Genomic DNA, 21,795 nt, shown 5'->3' with positions numbered 1-21,795 from the left:
GAAAACCCCACATTAATAACAATCTAAGTATAAACTCTGTTCAGTGAGATCTATTTATAATTCTTCAGCCTGTCTCTGATTTAACCAGAAAGTCATATGTGCCCAGGAACATGTATTATTTGGGATGGAGAGACATCCTTCAGGGCTCATCCCTTGGGCCCTCATCTATGAGTATTATTATTCATATGCTTTATAAAAAAAGAAAAAAGAACGAGGAACCCTTGTACTTTTTCTGTCTCTCAAAGTTGGAGACAGAAGTTGGAGAAAAAGTAAGCAATGCTTCAACAATATGCTAATACTCCCACAAACACAAGCCTTTTCATCCTGTTGGTGGCTAGAAGACCTGCCTGAGATTGGGGATGATGCTACAAGGTACGATAAAACCATTTATTGGGGTGTGTGTCGCAGTCACAGCATCATTCAGGTTGGAATGGACCTCTTGAGGTCACCTACTCCAACCCCTGCTCAAGCAGGGTCAGCCAGAGCAGGTTGTCCATAACCATGTCCAGTTGGGTTTTGAGTATCTCCACAGACGGAGACTCCACAACTTCTTTGGGCAACCTGTGCTAGTGTTTGGTCACCCTCACAGTAAAAAAGTCTTTTCTTATGTTCAGGTTGAATTCACTGTTTTTTATTTTATCCCCATTGCCTCTTGTCCTGTCAGTGGGACCCAGCCTGAATCCCTCTTCTTCATTCCCTCCCACTGGCCACTCACAGCGATGAGATCCCCCTAAGTCCTCTCTTCCCTGGGCTGAACAGTCCCAGCTCTCAGCCTCTTCTCCTGTGAGAGATGCCCCGGTCACTGCCTCCCAAAAATGTACTCTCGGAGCTAACTAGGCTGACAAGGGAGTGACATGCCCAAAGTCACACGACGAGTGACAGCACAGGATCCTCACACAGGCCACACAAGTGGGGCCACTTCTGCTGGCCCCTAACTCTTCTACTAGCCATCAGACAAGGCTGCTTGCTGTCAGATCTGTCTTCTGAAGTTGGTAGCTTGAAGCTGTTTTGGAGCAGAGCATAAAGAAAAGAGTTACAAACCGTGTAAGGGACATATCTTGCCAGTGGTTGCCTTCACTGCACGGAGTCATAGAGAAAAAAGGCAGCCTCAAACTTTTAGTATTAAAGGGAACAGCTCTGTCTTAATTTCCTGTGGTTTTACACGAGATCTGTCCCCAAAGGAACCAGGTGGCATCTGTCACAAGCTCCATCTACTTGACTTTCTTGACTATTTTTTTCTTGGACAGTTTTACAGCACCGGCATATGAATGTGTCTCTCCATACCCCTCTCAGAAGGCCTACTCATATCTTCAATAGATCTGCACCTTGTGTAGGATTTTTTGGTGTCTTTGAGGTGGGATGCATTTTTCATCAGGCACACCCTTTCTTTGTTGAATACTGGTATCTGGGAGCAGCCTGGAATAAGGAATAAAATACCAATTACAGACACCATTTCAGGTAACGTGGTGCCATAACAAACCAGGATGGCTTCCGAAGGGGCGTTTTACATGCTAAGTGCCCTTTCTCCAGATGTTTCCGAGTTGGGAGTCATCATTTCCACCATGAATCTTACAGGAGCCTTTTTCATTAATAGAACTACACAGTTTGAAAAAAAAAAAAAGAAGAAAAAGAAGAAGAACCTTGGTATTTCAGGCTCTAAACAATAATGTAAGAATGAGAAATACAAAGAAATGCTGTGCAGGCTCAGACTGGCAGATCTGGGGTGCAACCCCCCCCCTCCCCCAACCAATAAAATAAAAATTTCCTTTTTTTTTTGGAAGCTGACCAAGAGTACAGCACACAGCCCACACGTTGGGAACGAGATGCGTGGAGAAGGGGCTGCAAGGGGAGCCCCAAACGCCCTGAGGAAGCTGCAGCCGCCCTTGGGAAAACGGGGATTTATGTGGCGTTTGCCCGGGGGGCGGGGGTTGGGGTGTCTGCTGCCAGGGCGGGGAAGCGGCGCCGAGGCCCCGGCGGCGTCCCGGGGAGCCCGCCGTGCGCCCCCGCCCTCTGCCCGCCGCCACCGCAAGGGGGGCGCGGGGTGGGGGCGCGGGGCACCCCCGGCGGGGCGGGACGAGGGGCCCCGCGGAGGGAGGCCCCGCAGCGCCGCGGCCGCTTCCCCGCCCTAGCAACGGTTGCTGAGGAGCGGAGGCGGGGCCGCGGCGGGGCGGGGCCAGGCTGGCCCTGCCCCGCTCCCCGCGGCAGCCTACAAGCCCCATGGTGCCGCGCGGGGCAGTGGCGCGTGACGCGGCGGGAGTAGGGGAGGGGGAGGAGGAGGAGGAGGAGGAGGAGGGGGTCCGTCTTTCCCCTACCGTGTCCCCTTTCTCGGCTCGGCAGACGCCATGTTGGTTTGAGCCGAAGATGACAGGGGGCGGCTGCGGGCGAGGATCGCGCTGAGGACCGGCACCTCCGGCTCGCAGCGGGGCGAGGCAGCGCGGCCAGCGCGGCTCGCGGGGGAGGGGGGGCGCCCCTGCCGCGCCGCCGAGGGCGCCCGGAGCCGCCGGAGGACGAGGCGGAGGAGGGAGGGAGGGAGGGCGGGCTGAGGAGGCGGCGGCTATGCGAGCGGAGACCTGAGGCTGCGGGAGGCGGCCGCCGTTGAACGCCCCCCGGCCCCCGCCGAGTGCTGTCGCCGCCGGAGCGCCGCGGGGGAGGGCTTTCCCCTCCGGCCGCCCCTCAGGCAGCCCTCCCCAGCCCGTCTCCCCGCCAGACCCGGTTGAATATCGCACACCGCCCGGGGGGGGCCGAAGCCCGGCGTCCTCCTCAGCGGCCCCGGGCCCACCCCGGCCCTCCCGCCTCCCTGCCCCGCCGCCGAGGGCAGGAGCGAGGTCCTGCCTGCCTGCGCGACCAGGTCGCCTGCGTTGACTGAGGAGGTGACTTGGGCGCACCATTATCCTGTGAATCATCCCGTCGTCATTTGTCAAGGCTGGGAGAGAAGGAAGAGGGAGAGAGGGGAAAAAGCCCGCACGCAGCTCATGTGGCGGTGTAGTCCTGCCTGGTCTACCTGGCACCGCTGGTGCTGCTGCCGCTGCTGACAGGGATCTGCTGCCATCTCTGGTCTCCCGCTGGCTCCTCCGGAACGGCCCCGGCACCGCTTGCCCCTGGATATTTCTCCTTCTCAGCCGGCCGCCTTCGCCGCGGCACATCGGGCACCTCTTTTTCGTAGGGGACGTGGAAGTTGCTGCCTCCGACACTGACACCGGTTTTGCTTCTTGAAGATCTCCGGCGGGCTGTGCTTGGTGCTTCTTTTTTTTTTTTTTAAAGTTGCTTTTAAGCCATTTAGGGTAACATCAAGATGTCCAGCAGCGTTCCAGCTGATATGGTAAGCCTTATACTTCTTTAATAGTATTATTATGGAATAACGTTTATTTCGGCCTCTTTTGGCAGAGAAGATTGAAAGAAGAAGGGCGTGGGAAGAAAAAAAGAAAAGATCTCGGTTACATATTTAAGGAACAAAAAGTTCCCAGTTAATACCACCCCCCCCCCCCCCCCCCCCCCCGCCTCAGATGCTGGTTCTGCTTTGCCTCTTGGTAGCGGAGTGGGAAATCTGTAGCGTCGCCTTCTGTGTAGCAAGGCAAGGGGGGATGTCTGCTTTCCCTTACCTATGGCAGTTAATATCTGACTGCTCTTGCTTATTTTGTGTAGCACTGCTGTTCAGCTCTGCCGAGCATTTTTGGGGGGCAGAGAAATACGAGTAGAGCATTCAGAGTGATTTACTCGAGCCATTTCTCTTTTTTTCTTTCTAAACCAGCTGAAATTTAGTCTCAGCCTTCTTCCTTTTCTTCTCTCAAACTTCGGTTGTTTCCTACCGACGCTTTGTCTTCCGATGTTGATGGGAAGTTAATCTCTTCACTTGCCGCCGGGTCAAGAGCGAGAGAGAAATTCTCATGCACTTACTTACATGGCGAGGTCCTTTGTGCACTAGCTGCAATCTGGACATTTTTCAAGGGCACTCCTAGTACTTCTTATGGCGGACTGTGCTTTAGCCTGTATTGGATACTCGTCTCGGTGCATTTAAAATAGGAATGCATAGCAGGGCATGAGGAGGGAGGGTGAATCAGTTCTGCTAGGTAATCTTTCGTTCAGCACGACTTTCCCCATTTGTATATATTTCCATAAATCGCTTAATTGGTAAAAAAAAAAAGTTGTGGCTGCAGTTTGATATGTTAGTTCTTTCCTCTTACGGCAGAATATGTTCACGTATCTGCCCACAACTGTTCACATTTAAAGGTACTTTTTTTTCCTAGAAGCAGCAGACTTGTCCATGCTTTTTTTCCTTTCAGGATGAAGTTCTGTTTTGCCAGTAAAACCTGCCCCGGTAGTGGTAACAATAAAACCGAGTAGCCCTTGTTTCAGCCATAGATATACAGTTAATGGTGCATATATATGACAAGTGGGCCGTTGAAATAATGGTATGCTTTAGTTGTTTACTTTTGGTGTTTCCTTCACAGCTTTTGTACTGCAGTCAAAATGAGTGAATTCTGCCGAAAAAGCAGAAACAGTAAGATATAGAGGATAATCAAACACGGTTTTAGGCTTACCTTTTTTTCTTCTTCTTTTTTTTTTTTCCCTCCCCTATGCTTTTCTCAAATACTATGAGTAAGTTTTGCCCCCTGGAAGAAGAGGGTGATGAGGAGACTGTTGCCTCTGACTTAAATCCTTCCAACTATCAATTTTCATACATGTCTTTTTAGGGTTTCTCTGGCTGCTAGAGTACTCTTAACCCCCTTCTCACTTGCACGTGTCCATCTATCATTATATCACAGAAATCCTCTCCTTAGCTGTGAAGACTTAGATGCAAATCTCTTAGTGCTGCTTTTTAAATTGCCTGGAGGAGAGCACTACCACCCCCACGCTACTTCTAGGTCCTGCCTGCCTGGGAATCGTGATGCTGCCTCTAGGCTTGTAATGTTTGACATTTGACTTTTTATACAAAATACACAAATTTTAAGACAGGTAAAATACTATTTTGTTTCTCTGAAAACTATTTCCTTCTGTTGTGATGTAATGAGAATACCACTGGCAGGGATAGCTAGGCCTAGCGATGCTCTGTTTCTTCAAATCAGGAAGAAGCTTGTTATACATAGTGATGTTTAAATACTGAGTCATTACAAAAACATTTGAATGAAGATGTTACCGGTGTCGGTAGAATTAGGCTGAATAAATAGACATATTCTAGTCTGTCTTAGGATCGTTTTGTTGAGTTTCTGCATTATTAGCTGCAGTTTCTGAAAGATTGAAGTGTGTTGTAGAAATTCAAGTTATTAAATAGAGCTAATAAACATTACTGTGTAAAAAGAGCACTGGAAAACTCATTTTGGGTCTCCTTTTGTCACCATCCTCCTTATTTCAAAGGAGCTTGTTCAGGAAAGAAAATGGAGTTGCTACTTGATTGCTCTTTAAAGAGGGGCACTTACCAGGCTGTCACCTTGTTTATATATGTTTTTATTTAGTGTAGGATTTTGCAGTTTGCATTTCTCTTATCCACCCACTGTGTAATTTGCATTTACAAAAAAATGATTTCCCATTTCTGTAGGAGTTGGCATCAGTGTGATGGAGTGTCATATTATGAAGATGCTGTCACACTTAGTAAATCTGCTATGAATTACTTAAGTATTATAATAATTATGTTTCAAACTCTTTATGCCAGATTCACGAACTAACCCTCTCATAATAATACTACTATTATAATTGCTGCTTCTTAAAAATGTGTTAATTTGTCTTCCTGTCCCACCTTTGAGAATGATCTACTATACATAAATTCATAATAAATTATCGATTCTTCAGTAAGCTCTGTACTTGTATGTAGGCATAATTTGATCCAGCCTCCTTTTCTCTGACATGGAGTTGACTTCTTTCCAGAACTACAGCAGATTTTACCAGCTAACCATTTCAACATCGCTTCTTAAATAATTAACACAGTACTTTATCATTTGCATTCCACTAATAAATTGGATTGTGACACACCACATTCCGGGTATTGTAAGTTTGTGGTGCATTATTCCTTAGCAATGTGTGCTACTTCCAGGTTAACACTCCACTCTTGGAATGAAACCTGCTAATATTGACCTCTTGAGTAGTTTCATTAGCTTAATTGGACTAGACATGTATGGGGCAGTGCTTGAAGACTGTACTGCGTATCTGGAGCCTAATTTTGTTTGATTTTTCACATAAGTACTGGTGACTGTAGTGGCAACAGGGCATCTCTGGATGTGTTCAATAATTTAATCAGGTAATTTATCAGTTTTGCCATTTAGTAGCAGCTAGAGTTTGACTGTGAATAACAGCAGGGCTGTTTGCAAGTTGTATTTCTTTGGTAATAATAAAGAGACATGAGGTGGTTTATGGACTTGCGAAGTTAATAACACTGTTTTTTTGAGTGGACCCAATGAAAATGGTTTGCTATTTGTTTACACATTGTAGCTGACTGTTTTAAAACAAGCTGTGAAAATCCTACACTCAGTCCAGAAGTTATTACTCAATTGAATAATCCCTTTATTTCAGTGGAGTTATCACAAGAATCTGGGAAGCTGCGTCTCTGTATTCTGTATGCCTATGATACTTCTCCTTGCAGATATAATTCTTCAGGGATCTCGGAAGTTTGCAGTAAGGGGCCTGTATGACTGAAAAGTATTACGGTGCCCTCCGTTTCCTGTATCGGTGCGTTGTATGTAGGTATGAAAAGGCTCTGCCAGCACTTTCTTCCTGGGCAGTTCTTTGCATGCCCTCTAGGATATCAAATTCTTTTTCTGTCTGAGTAGTAACTGAGAGTGATGCTTTTGGCTCATGGTGGTGTTTTTTGTTTGTTTGGTTGGGTTTTTTTGGCATTTGATAAACAGCGGAACACTGAAATCTATCAAACAGTTAAAGGTTTTCAATTTTATTATGTACGGCTATTGAATCCATATGCTATACTTATGAGATGTAGGTGGTATGGGAGAGATTATTTTTAATAAAACTGAATGTTCAGTGCGAGACGCTTGCAGACATGCAGGAGGATGGAGTCTGCGGTCTAAAACACTTGTATACATGGACAATATCAGAAGGGGGCAGGTTCTATCATAGGTGGAAGAAGAATAACAAATAGAAACCCTGCTCAGTTCACTCCTTGTTACTGTCAGCATCTTTAGTGGAAATGTGCATGCGCGTGTTCTTTTTTAGGAAATTTAGTATAGAATAGTGATGAATAGCTTAACATATACAAGAACTTCCTTTCTAATACGTATTAATTGTGACTAACAGGGGAAAACGATGGACATGTAACTGATGCTACATAAGTAGGGGAATTTTGTCATCCAGGAACAAGATTCAGACAGGAGGGACTCAAAGGAGTAGCTGGTTGTATGGCAGCTGAGTCTTGTTGTCCATCATTCAGTCTAAACAATTCTTTCATTTAAGAATAATAAGTGTAGTATCCTTACAGTATGCTTGGAACATAGAAATAGAAGACTGTTCACTCATAGCATTTTAATGTATTGGAACAAAATGTAAGTCGTCATGCATCTCTGTTCTATTTTAACTGCTTTTCCTTTTGCCTTTAGTAGATCCTTTTTTCTTGTTTTGAAAATTATTGTATTCCTAGTAGCCTTTGTGCATATAGTCATAAGTTAGTCCCTTAAGTTTTTTTAAATAAAGGTCTAATTATTTCTCTGTATTTTTGTACCCTCAGTGTTGAAAGTTCTATTTTGGGGGTTTTGCCTCCTTTTGGAGAAGGATTTGGTGGGAACTGTGTTAGAAAGAAGAGCTTGAAGCTCCTTCCTGACTCCTTATATATTGAGCCAGCCTTTGTAGCATATTGCAGTGTTTATTGTAACAAGATGAAGAACCTCCTTCTCTGATATCTGCAGCAGTGGCCAGGGAGAAACCTGTCAAAGCTGATGTTGAATGTATATATTTGGGTATACTTCAAAATGATTAAAAATGTCTTACCTATTATCTAACAACCAAAAATAAATATCTTAGTAATGACTGGCATTTTTATGTATGACACTGTAGTGGAAATTCCGCAGGATCCTAACACATTAAACATACTCTGAAACAATGTTTGCATGTCTTTCATCTAATTTTCTTTGGGGATGAACAGCTGTAACCTACGGATGACATAATGGTTGATATTTATGCTGGGCCTTGGTGCAGCATTATACTTCAGATGGACGTGTGGGCTGGCAGTATAAACTGTTTCTTCCTTCCTGCCACCCACCCTTGTTGTTGTTGTTACCTGATTTGGTTTCTCTCTACTTGTGTTGTTTAACTCCATGAAATACTGGAGCGGATATGTACTGAAGGATGTTTAACTCCTCCCTTGTTGAGAATTCTGGGAAGCCAACAGTAGCTGCTGGCAGGTTCCAGCAGGGCTGGGAGACAAAAAACAAATGCTGAGTATCTGAGTGTAGCAAAACGATCGCCTCTACAGCAGGAACATTGAATTCTGCATGTTAAAAGATTGCCAGATGTCATCTGTGGGAACTGGACAGCTCAGTCGGGACTGGAATGGGCACAAGTTGTGCCTCTTGGATGTGGAATTAGGGACAACTTCAAGTACCGGTAATCTGTATTTCACCTTGGAGCTTGTGACTGCTGTTCGTGCATATCTAAACTTAAATTTTAGATCGTTCAAGGCCTGTAATGCTCTTCCTTGGCTTGGCTTAAGGCTGTAGTAGGAAATTAGCCTGTCTGATTGTGGTCCTTGCAGCAGACTTGGTAAGCAATACTTTTATGATACTGTAAACAAAATGACTAAGGGCATGCTTTTCTGGTTTTTAACTAAGTTCTTCCTAAGTACAACTTCTGTGAATGTTGAAAGCCATGGTCATGGTATATGCAGTAAGTGGGATTTACTGGTTTTATATTTCTGGTCAGTCAGCTTTGTTTCTCAGTAGAAGTCAGAATGTAAACTTTTGGTGAGGTCTCCATATATGCTTATGCAATACTGAGCAGAATGGAGAACTCAGTTCTGACTCAGCCTGTGAGTGCTACTCTAGCTTGCAGGAATCCAGAAATATCTGGAATGTGACTAATCACTCTTGTGGTTTTATATAAAAGAGATACTACAGCTTATTTTCAGTCTTTTCTTCGTACAGTATTGGATCCACTAACTTGGTTATTAGTCATTCTAACTATGGTGAAAGGCAGAGCTGCTGATCAATACTCTTTTTCCATGTTAAGTCTGTTTTTGCAGCAATTAATTGAGCCTACTGAAGTAGCAAGCCTTTCCTGCCACAATTTTGCATGTGTAAACTTTACCTCACCATAATTATTAAAGGGATAGGAAGGAGTGCAGTGCTTTCATTTTAGAAGCTATTGAAAATGAGCAGAATGTCAATGAGAAATTTTAATGTCATTGTTCTCACGTCACATCTAAACTCCAAGACCCCAGCTCTTCATCAGTTTTAACATAATTTAGAGGTCTGTCTTTTGAAATTCAGCTATTGTTAAAAATTACTCTGTAAATTCTGCTAGAAGGACAGCCTTTAATTTTTGACAGCTTCTGTTACACATATGTTGCAGAACATCTTAAAGCAGTGACTGGAACATTTTTCACTTGGTATACTTCCAGACAAATTTAAATTCACAGATGTACCACTAAGTGTTGTAAGCAATGATAGTGAGGAAATACTGAGGGAAGAAGAGAATGAAGAATCCACACCCTGCAAGGATTGTTTAAAAAAAAAAAAAGAAAAAAGTTGTTGAGACATCAGTTGAGGTTCTGCAAATAGCATTATGCACTTCAATACTATATGTTTTGTATCTGAAAAGAAATTTGAGGGGGAAGAAAAGTTGCTAACAGAGTTTCTAAGAATGTAGAGAAAATCATTTAGGAGGTCTGTTTATTTTTGAGAGTAACACTTAAAAGAAAAAGTTAAGACCTTGTAGGTCTGCTGGGCCTCAGAAGTATAGTTCTGCAGAAATACTTAAATGCTGTTGCAGCTGAGTACTCTTACGTATTTGTGGAAATTTCGTGTGTTTTGCGGTCACTAACTGGGATTGTGTTTAGCTCCTTGACAGAGGATAAATTTGTTGCTGCTTGTAAACTGTCCACAGTGAAGGCAATTTCTTGATTTGTATTAAGACTCTGCAAGTATGTTGAAATCTGATTTTAAAAAAAGAAAGTAATGTATATTTTCCACAAATAGAAACTTTGTGTAAAATGAAGATTTGGCAGATTACACAATTGTGACACTGCCGTCAGCATCTTGTAGTTTTTTCTACTTTCTGTAAAGAAATTTGAAAATAGCTTGCCAGTGACAGGATTACATTTGTGGGTTTGTTTTGGTTTGGTTTTTTACTTAAAATTATTTGGGAGATTCAGTTTAGAGTTAAATGGAAAGTTTGTGGCAGAGTTTAGCTGAGATTTTATTCCATGATACTGTCATTATGGAGACAGAAACAAGCAAGAAACTCCTTGAGCTTTTTGTATCCCATATAAATTAACGAAGTAAAAACAGGGATTCTGCCTAGGAGTTTAGTAGGTTTGTTCTACTACCAAACAATGAATCTATGCTTTAGTGGGATATAGGTACCAAAATGGTACTTCATGTTCAACAGCACAGGGGTGCAATCTGGAAATGTTTGTGTTGGTGTCTACCTACTGTGATGGTTTTGGTTTTTCTTGAGAGCTGGCACAGATTACCCTTCAGGGTAATCCAATTTATGCCAATGGTTTGGACCACAGCTGAGGAACAAAGGTGGTTTTATCCTGGAGTGCTCTTTAGCTGCAGCTGAGGATCTGGATTTTAATCTGTGAATCTGTTGGCAGTTTGGATGGGAATGAAAGCTTAGCTCCTTTTTTTTTTTTTTTTTTAAAGGGTGGTCCTGAACTCTTCTGGATGCTTTTCTGTGGTCTTCATTGTGCAATATTCACTCTTCCATGTTGCATAAGAAATTCTCTCAAGCACTTGATAAAAGTGTAGTATCAATTTCAAAATAAACACAAGGAAACTAAACATGGTTTTCTTTCAGAGATTGAAAAGAACAATGTGTTTCATCTAAAAAAGAATAGCACTTCAAAGTCATATACTGTAGCATTGGTTGGTATCTCCTCAGTGGAGTTATGATACAGTAATGCTTTGTGGTCTGGCAGAGATCCACACCACCATAATCTGTTTCTGATACTTAACATATATTCTAGATGGTACTACTTAATCTGTCTCTGGAATCTGACATACGTTTTTAATACAGAGAAATAGTGCAATAGTGGTAAAATAGTGAAGTGCAGTGTTAGTCAAAAGTCTTTCGTAGCTGGGGGTGTAAATTTAGGATTTTCTTCTTAAAGGTAGATTAGTGCCAATCCACATGTGAATATATGTGGCATATGCTACTAAGCCTCAGGAAAGTTATTATAAATTATATCAATATAAAATAATTCTTCTAAAATAGTAGTCCTTTTCAGTGTTTCTTTTAAGATTAAATGCTGTCTAACATTTTTTAAACATAGTTATCTTTTATATACTATAAGGGACTGAGTAGAAGACTTTGTATGATTTTAAAGCCTGAAATACCTAGTTGCAGTATTTTTTTTTTTTAAATTATAGAATTCATATTTGTATGGGTGGTAACATGAACATCAAAATAAACTTAATTCTTGCAATAGTGTTTTGTGGTTGTATTTGATGCACAACATGTTACTTAAGGTATCTTAAATCTGAGTATTTATGTCATTTTGCCTGTGAATGAATATACTTTTAATCTGTGCAAATGAGTTACGTGTCATAACAGGTGTGCCGTGTGATAGTGAAAGCTTAGCTCTCACTTCTGAATCCAGGCTATTGATTTGTGATGGAAACAAACTTTATTGGACTTGCATGTTCTAGCAATTTATGCGTTGTATAGCTATTTTTGGCAATAAAGCCCAAACTTTCAGTGAACTTTGTTAAAAGAATTTAAGTGAGGGGAGTAAATTCCCATTCACTAACTCTGTATGATTCAGTAATAATGACATTAACATGAAATCACACACAAAATTAATAACTTCCAATACCCATATTACAGCACAAAAGTGGTGATGAGGATTTATTACTGTATGTTTGTAAGAATAATTAAAAAGCTCTTCTCTCAATAGAGTTGTGTGCTCTCTCTTACGAGGACTTCTTAAGTTTTCACGTGTGTTAATTTTCTGGATTTTAACTATTGGACTCCAATGTCTTATATTAAGCAGGACTAACTGTGGTGCAGCATCATGTGCGCGCTGTAGCTGCCCCCCAATAGTTGCTCGGTGTGGTTAGTGCTGCAGGTAAATCCCTGTCTGAGGTTGGCCTTGCACTGGTTAGTGTGGTTGGGACACTGGAATCAGTGGTTTAGCTGTTCTTCTGGACACCTAAGGAGATGCATTGCTTTTCCTGTTACACAAAGGTCATGGAAACTGAAATTCTGAGTACTTTATCAAATATTGCCATAATATAGCTGTCAATTTTCATGTTCCTACTTTTGAAATAGCATGCTATCAGTTTAAATCTGAAGCAATCTCAAGAGAAGAAAACAAATCCACAGCAGTTTCTGATGTTCAAGGACATGGGAATTTAGGTTTGTTCTTAAATTATCTCCCTCAAATTCTGTATTTATTTCTTTTAGGAAATGAAATGTAGGAAAGACAGCTTGCCCTATCCATAGAGCACAGAATGATTATCAGTTGGTGACTTTATCTGCAAATGTGCTGCTTGGTAAATTTCAAACTCAGCTTAAAAAAAGGCAAGCACCAAAGTGAATAATTCAGAGTGCTGACTAATGCCAGATAAGGCGGAGTGAAGGTAAATAGTTTCCTGCCTTTTATAGTTGATTCTGCTGCTGCATATCAGTCCTGACTTTGATGCTTAAATAAGTGTTCTAGGTTATGAATTTTATTTATAATGAACATGTGGTTAGGAAGTGATTTTGTTCCCCTTTGTTGTTCTCTTCAGGAAAAAAAAAGAAACTTTTTGTTTTATCTTGTAGTTCTTAGCATATAGAAATGAAGACCAGAGGGAAAGAGAACTGGTGTAGTTAGTGCCTCTATTAGTACAGTTTTGAAGTTTGTTTTTTCTTTTATTAGATGTTGTTTTGCAGGAGATGGAAGATAGAGAATTATACTTGAATAAACACAGCATTTTCTGCAGTCTTTTGTATCACATAATAGTTTTTCTTGTAAAATCAGGTTGCAACGTGTTCCAAAAAATGGGATACAGTTTTTAGGAAGAACCATAGCTCTTTGTTGTGGGAGTTTGAAATTTCCTGTACAAAAATCACTTATAATCGTAAAATATAGTAGTCTTGAAATTTTGTTCTGTCTTTAACTTTAGGGTAAAACCAACAGTTGTTTTGTGGTGCTCTTTCGGAACTGTATTGGCTAACCCTAGAGTGTCTGTGGAGCTCTTAGGATAGGGAAGAGAAAGAAATCTTTTGAATTGTTTCAAAGTAATTCTTGCTGGGTTGCTGGAAAAGATGACGTTCACTTTCTGTTGTAGGCATTTTGGACTGCTGTAGCAGTTAGTAGGATTGGTGGTGGTAGCAGTTGAAGGGCGTACAGAGAGAAGCCAGATCATGATCACACAGCCATCTAGTGACAAAGGTACAGGCACTGAACATAGTAGTATCAAAGCCTTCAGGCTTATTTATGGGCAGTAATTTGCCACAGAAGCATAATAGGCAGCAAGAAACGGTCAAGGAGTCGTCATAATTTTCTCTTACCTATGCATAGGTTTTGTACTCTTTAGTGATTGATTTCCATTTAATGAAGTTTTCAGTGTGTCAGATAATAACAGGTTTCTGAGGAAGGACATCCTCACCCTTCCTCTGCCTGCCAGACACAAACATACCCAAATCCATCCCTTAAATTTGTATTTTCAGTACTGGTGCTGAATGGAGATAGAAAAGCAGCGTGTGTTACTTTGCTGGGTGGAAAAATTATTGAAATGTGTCCGTGTAAACATTATCTCACCTTCTGGCAAAAGTAAATCTTGCATTACCACATACAGGCTTTAAAACAACAAGGCTTCAAAGACTTGATTCAGTTGCCTAAACATGGCATTTAATGCCAGTTCACACATGCCAATGTGTCCAGGATGGCCAGAGAGAGAAGGCAGCAGTGACACATGAGTTATAGGAGACCCATACCCTTCGGGAGGAGCAGCTGGACTGTACGGGGGGGGAGGGGGGGGGGAGTACTTCACAATGCCTAAAAATAGCACTAAATGTATATGTTTAGGTAATTCTTTCAAGCTGTTGGGGCTTTGTAAAACCTCATTTGCAACACTTTCATATTGGTTTTTGGTGGGTTGTCTTTTCCTAGCTTAAATTCATTAAGTAGTGCTTCAAAATCATTAAATGTTTTAATTTACAGTAAATCACAGTTCTACCAGCTTTTTTACTTCCTACAGAAAACTTTCACAACTATGGTTGTGAACACTGCAGTAAAAAAAAAATGTGTTTCCTTTTAGCATAGCAGATCTTCCCCTAATTACAACTATATGGAAATTTAAATAGTTGTAGGTGTACTGCTGCTTGTTGTGGTGAAGTAGGTACAGTATGATTGCAGATCTTTGCCAAGCGTGATCCAGTCTAAGCTGCTGCACACAGCCTGTTTAAAAAGAAGAAAATGGAAGTTTATACACATCATCATAGTAAATGTAAAAGTAATTTAAGTTACCAAACAAATGAAAATTTCTACACAACTAGGTTAGTTTTGAAAATTGTCTGAAGTCCTTGAAAGTGCGTTATCCATCCTTTTCATAATTTGTTGTATAAAATTGGACTTGAATGGTCTATTCTAAACATCACAGCAGAAACATGGTGTGTTTTTTCCTAATTGTGTAACACACTTGCGGAGCAGGAGAGAATACTGTAGATACAAATGCTATGTTGTTTTAGTGATACTGAATTTTTTATAATGGAGTCTTGCAAAGACTCAGATAGGTTTGGTTTTTTTGTATTAGATTAAAAGAAAGATGCTTACTACTTGAAGCTTGACAGGTCTCTCTTGATATTTGGCCTGAAATGTTTGCAAGATATTTCATATCCTCAGAGCAGAAATGAATATGAGTGGGTTGAAAATTTATGCTTACATAATTAAATAATGAAGATTCTTTGGCGTGATATAATATGAATGCAGGGAAGCTTGTTACCATTGTGCTAGTAAGGTTTCTGTTGTATACTGGAGTCAATTTCATACCTGCAACTTGATAAATACATTTTACATTTATATTTTAGAGGGTGGTTCTTGATACTTGTGTATTGCTAAAGGTTGAGTTACAGATTGAGTGAAGTCTTTATGCTGTGTTTCATATTAGCACTTTTGTTTTGGCTCAATTTAAGTTTTGAAACATTAGTTTTGTATGTGTGGTGGGTTGGGTTTTTTGTGGGGTGTTTTTTTTTTAAAGTTAAGGTAGAAATGTAATGATTATAAATGAAACCTTTCCAACATAAATTGTTGTAGTATTTGTAAAAGAGGAAACAATATCCACGCTACTTTATGATTATCTTGAAACAAAACATACTTTGTCTCTGTATACTTAAAGTGTACATCTTATTTTGCTTACTTAATGTTTTGAGGAATTTCATGTAGAGGAATCTTTATATGGTAACTGTGTAAATAGACATATATCTAAATATAGTTGTCTTCATTCCTTTGACAAGACTAATCTTTGCATTTGTGCTTCTAGCAGACCTCTTTTGGGTGGCTAGATTTCATTACTGAGGGACCAATCAAAAATTTACAAATTAGAATTAATAAATCGGGTACCCTGGAAATAACACTTCACCTGAGGAGTCAGATTTTTTTAATAATTTTTAAGTATAAAGAAGCAAAGAACTAGCAGCCCACAAGTGTATTCATTCAACTCCGTCCATTTTCTGCTGTGGATACATGGGCTGTTAGACTTTATAATACAGCTTCTATTTGTAGATGAGTGTATCATGATTGTTGAATGCAGGCAGTTTATTCAAAAGACTTCTATTGTTCAAACTAAGCTGAAAATGATCTGTAGGATAAAGCTGTGACCTAGTTCTGGATTTTCATGCTTTGGAAAGCATTATATTGCCAAATCTGTGCACGTGTATGTCTGTTTAATTCTCTTAACTTCATTTGAAAATTGATGATGACTAAATTATTTTTAGGTTAATAGTTACATATCTATGAATAGAATGTACAAAATATTCTATTCAATGTTAAATTTTAGGGTTTGATTTTTGTGGAAAGAGAATTTTTCACCTAATGTAATGTAAATAGAAAGAAGGTCAGCCTACCTAACTCATGCTGGCTCTGAAGTAAGTATCATGCATGCTTGTAGCATCAGCATGCAACGTATGTAGGGAGAATTGACTGCCTAATCTGTAATGATAGGTATTTGAATTTTGTAAGTTTAATAATGTTCACATTTCTTTTTCAGGAATGGTCAAGTCTCTGTAAATGAGCAAATTTCTTATTAAGACATGGACAAATGTTATTAGAGATTTTTAAAATTAGAATGAAGAATTGCAGTTAAGCAGTTATGTTCTGTGTTTTGCTTTGCTTTTAAACTGGTGAAATATGGGGCTCTGCTACTTCTAATAGTAGCTTGAGAGTGGTGGGGTTTTTTTTTTGTGGCATTGAACTTCCTGGTTGAGAGTTCACAGGACTGACAGAAGTTTATTTGCAAGTTTAAGAAAAATCCCTAATATAAAACAATGTTTTCTGAGACAACAACTTTGCTTTTCCCTATAACATGTGAAAAGGTTAAGACTTTCATTTATAAAGTAATAGAAGGGAATTATACTTGTTATTCAAAACAAACAAATCTGCTTTTCCCCCCACCCCAAACCCTGTGATGTAAATCAAAGATGATGGAATAACTCTTTTCTCTGTGAAAACTGGTTGTGGTGGCATGGCATTACATGCCAAAGGAATATATGTAGAAGACAGCTTAGTGGATATGTGGATAAAGGGCAATTTATTGTTTGGGGTTTTTTTCCTGACAAGCAATATAATATTTAGGCATGCCCCCAGCTTTTTTGCTTGGCATGCCTCTAACTTTTCTGCTTGAGGTACAAGAAAGTAACCGTAAAACTCCTCATTTTCTGAGCATGGAATTTTTTTTCTCAGACAGCAGAAGTGTGGAATAGGATATAATCTATAGAAACATGGCTTTTGTTCTAAACGTAAGTGTATGTACTACAGTAAATGCTTAGTTTTGTTTCATCTGAGAAATATTCTAAGTCTATTAAAATATTGTATCTCAGTTACATTAAAAAATTATATTGGGAGACTGAAGCAAAGACCAATTTCATAACCTGTGCCACCATCTGTTAAATACACCAGAAGCTTATTTTTCTGGAGGGATTTAGCCAGCTGTTCATTTTGCACTGTTGTCTGGATGGAGGTGTGCATTTAAGAATAACACAGTAGGCTTTCTGTGAGTTGACAAAAAAGCTTTTTTTTATTTTGCTCTGAGACTCCTTTAGCTTGTCTGACACTTCCTTGTATTTAGTCTCTGACTGAGGAATGTATTTGAAACCTTTCCCCTGTTGCACTCCTCTAGTCTGTGCTTTCATCTTCTCCCACTTAGGTCTGGAGCTGCTCCACAGGACAAGACATGTGCCTTCTCACCGAACCCTCTGCGAGGCATGTGGATGTATTTGCTAGCAGCAACCCAAAGTCCATTCTAATCGTATTGACATCTAACCCATGTGGCATTTAGTTAATCTGTCTGGCACTCTCCTTTCTTTATCTGACCCTGTGAATGATACAGCTTTTTGTAACTTTATTTTCTTTTAGATCAGTGTTTTGGGATTGTAATACAGACCAGTAGAGTTTACTGAAATAATTTTCCCTTTTTAAATGTTGTCTTCATGATAAATAAGACCTATTCAATAATGGTGTCAGGGTGACCTGGCAGATTTTAGTGTTATGTTGTTATTATGCTTAATTATAATTTATGTAAGGGCTGATGAGACAAGGAAAAAAATCTGGTATTTACAAAAGTCTGGAAAGAAAATTGTTGCAGGTCATTCTGCTGTTCAGTTTGCAGCAAAACAACCGGTATTCAGAAAAATAATAATAAATTGCAGAAAATGGTTTAGGATTAGAAACGGGCTTTCTGCTGACTGCAATTTAGAACTGGCTTTAACTCTAAAACATAGTTTTAGAAATTAATTTTCTGACTTCCACAAGAGTTTTGCTTTTTTAAAATAGTAAAATAATGCCCAAGTAAAATCTACTAGAAGTCAGTTGAAGAAGCTACCTGAGGCAATACACTGTATTTTCTGATTTGGATTTCCATGAAATACATTGTGAGTGATCAGACACAGCACACACTTAGAATGGCAAAGCTCCTTTTGTTGGCTCACTCCGTTCTGTCAGGTTGAGGCTGTTGGGTTGGGAAAGGATTTGGCTTCACTTCATGTGGAAATCCTTGTTCATTTATTCTTCATCTCAGAGTTAGCTAGAGGTGTCTGCACCACTTAAGAGCATGAAACCTCTGAATTAAATGTTGTGTATGAATACCCCAGTATATTCTCGTCCTGTCTAGCTTCATTTTCTAATCTTCTCAGATCAGCAGCACTTTGGTGCAGCTTGATGCAGTAGCATTTTGCTGTGTCTCCAGAGTGTAGATAAGCATATGAAATGGGAACAAGAATTTGTTGCTATTGTGTGGAGGACATCTGTGCTACTAATCATGCTATGGTATCAAAATATTTGAAATGCTTGCTTTTCTTATATGCATGTGTCAATTGGATAAACTGAACTTGAGAATTAATTGCATCCAGTTTCTGCTGTTTGTACATGGTTTGCTTTGGCTTAACTTTACTGGCCCAGCTCATCAGAGGCTTATTCTAGGAAGATCAAGGACCTCAAATCTATGCTTTTAAAAGCTCCTTTGCCCCAGCCCTTGTCTTCAAAGTCTCACTAGAAGCCTTGTAGCTAAAACCAGGGTATATAAGGTGATTGCAAGACAGCCCATTTATCTGTGTTCCTGGCAAGTGGACAGCCAAACCAAACACTTAATGCCTTCATTCAAATGTTTTGATGAACCAGTGGACAGAATTGTGCTATAAGCTCTGTTTTGGCAATTCGGTTTCTCCCTCTACTTTCCCATCTAGTCATGTCTATACATGACTAGCCATGTAACACTTCCCCCTCCCATCACCATGTTTCCACCATGTCCTTATAGTACGATTTAGTTAGTGGTCATGCAGCCAGAAGAGGAATTGGCCACCGAGTAATTTGATGGAGGAGTAATCTACCAGAAATTCCCCCAAAGATTTTCCATACCTCCAGCTTAAAACCACTCATCTGATGATATTAGGTTCACTAGATCTGATGCCAGCAAAGGGGAGAAAGTGGGATCATCCCTTTCATTGATAGCTTGCATTCACACAAGTTCAGTTGTAACAGAAAATGCACTCTCTTTATAAAAAGACAAGTTAGCAGAATGTGAGACCCACGCATGCTTAGATTTATGTAACCACCAATGTACTGAGACAATACCAAGTAGGACGGTAACAATGAACATAGCCTAAAGGATTAGTTGCTTGTCAGGCAAAACAGAAGCACTCTTTTCATTGTTTTTATTTTGTAAATTGAATATTAATAGTAAAAGGCACATGAATACCTAAATAGTCTTCATTTAAAATAGTTACTGTTGGTGTGGTAAACTTCAGATGGAATTGAATAACCAAGAAGAGTTAAGGAAATAAATTCCTTTCATTTTAATACCATTTCGTTGCGATATTTACTCACTCCTTTCTCATGCTCCTGGTGCCATATTTATCAGACATTAATCTCCCCACTGGTGCTGCTGTGTATGTGTGTGGAAATAAATCAGAGGAACAGTGAGAAATCTGCAGCAATAAAAATCCTTTGGCCTGACAGAGGACATTAGTTTTAATAAAAGTATAATGTGCATGTGTGTAGGAGGCATTGGAGGTGTTCACCTATTCCTGTAAAATGTTTTTTTGGTTTTGTAAGCCCTTCAGCTTCTCAGTTGTAGTAATGACATAATTGTATAAATTATTAAGGTAGAATGAAAGACTTTTTCCTTTTTAACTCTTGGAATCTCATAGAAAATTTGTGAGTCAGAGGTTGTTATACATAGATGTAGTCCTATACCTATAATAAGTTCTTTTTCCAGAACTTATTAGGTGGGCTTAAACCTGTTGGTGGGGCTGCCAAACATGGTCTTTGAAGCTCTACTCAGTTTAGCAGTGTCTTGATATATGGAATGTGTTTAATACAAATGATCTTCAAAAGTTAGAAAATCTATATTTATAGATCATGGAGTCTCAAGGTTAAAAGAAACCAGTAGAGGTTTTCTAGTCCAAAGCAGAGCTAGCTGTGATGGTGGCTCAAAGCAGGGCTAACCTCAAAATTAGATCATGTTGCTCAAGCCTTGTGCACTCGAGCTCTGACTTTGTCCAAGGATGCCAACTCCGCGGCCTCTCCAGGTGACCTGTGCCAGAGCTTAAACTACCTTCACTGGGAGTGTTTCTCTTGTGTGTGGTGGGAATTTCCCTTGTTGCAACTTGTGACCATCAAGATGGTACAAAATGCTGTTAGGTACTTCAGCTCTTTGAATAAGAACTTGCAACCAAACGGCATCAGGATTCCTTGTATTTTAAAGTCTGTAAGTGATTGACTTGAAATTTCTAACAGATAGGCAGTTTGCCTGTGCATAAGAGTTTGAAGAGATACCTCTGAGGTTTTTTTGAAATAACCTATCATTCTGCACTCCTGATTTCTCTTCATTAGGGTATTTACTCTCTCCAGGGTTGTATCCATAGATGGAATGTTTGTGATTGTATAGATTTTTATTGAAAAATGGGTTTAGGTGGGAGTAGGAAAGAGAAAGTAAATTTATTTTTTGGGTTAAGAGGGACTTAAAAATAGCAAGACACTTCAATTAAAAATAGATAGCTAAATAGGGATAAAGAAAAGAATTCTCCCCAAATGCAAAACAGGCTCTTGTATGTGTGGAGCTTTGGAGAGGAACAGTTGATAATATTTTTTTGTAAGGCAAAAACAATAAAGAAGGAAAAGTTAATTCTCTTTTTTGTTGCTGTTCATAACAGGAAATATTACTTTAAAAATGTATGCACAATGTTATGTTCTCCCTTTCATCTTTTTCGGTTAGAAGTTAACCTTTTGTTCCTTGCATGTATAGTACCTGTATTTTGTGAACTCCTATACTCTGTTAAATGTGTTGGTGGTTTTTTTTTTGTTTTTAACTTTATTTCAAGCATTCAGGCTAGTGTAAGAAACAAACAGAAAAGGGGAAATTGACACCATTCAGATCAAATAAGACATTTTGGTGTGTCTATGGTACTAAAAGAGGTTCAAAAAAAGTGCAATTTGTGTTTAAGTTGTTCTCTAAAATGCTACATTGCATGTGTGTTCATGAATTTATGAAAACAAATACTGCAAGAGAGGTTCTCATCTCTGAAACATGTATCCTGGTGGAATTTGGTACTAATTGCTGCAAAGGAGGAAGATCTTCTGGAACAGAATTTTGTTCTTTGCTTTTGTTACGGAAGAGGAAAGGGGCATCAGTTAGTGATCTTGCCCCTGGCTGGGCAAGCACTTGAAGCATGGTTCACTTGAATGTCCATGCTGTCACTGTACCTTGCTATTTATAGATAACAGAAACTCTTTTATTTGAATATCTAGTTCCCTGGCTTTTTTTTTTACCAAAACCCCTTCATTTTTCTGAAGTGTGATAAAACAACTAACATTCTTAGTTTAATCCTGCAAGGCCATTGGGACCTGTGCTCCTCCCATGTGGATAATGTCACATTAAATGTACAGTAACTCCATCTGCATATTATGAAGCAGTGTCATCCTCACAGCAGGTTGTGAAA

The 21,795-nt window shown here is 39.9% G+C and overlaps 1 protein-coding gene across 1 annotated transcript in view; it reads left to right on the top strand.

The window, feature by feature from the left end:
* Nucleotides 1-2,789: 2,789 nt before the first annotated feature.
* The window catches only part of UBL3 (ubiquitin like 3), a 56,417-nt gene continuing 37,411 nt past the window's right edge, over nucleotides 2,790-21,795 (top strand). Inside the window, exon 1 of the mRNA XM_059820342.1 lies at nucleotides 2,790-3,319. Within this exon, the coding sequence (XP_059676325.1) occupies nucleotides 3,293-3,319 (27 nt within the window). The 5' untranslated portion in view covers nucleotides 2,790-3,292. The remainder of the gene's footprint in view (nucleotides 3,320-21,795) is intronic.

This window comes from Gavia stellata, chromosome 1, assembly GCF_030936135.1.
Source record: "Gavia stellata isolate bGavSte3 chromosome 1, bGavSte3.hap2, whole genome shotgun sequence".
Lineage (NCBI taxonomy): Eukaryota > Metazoa > Chordata > Aves > Gaviiformes > Gaviidae > Gavia > Gavia stellata.
This window is presented reverse-complemented; position numbering and strand designations above follow the sequence as displayed.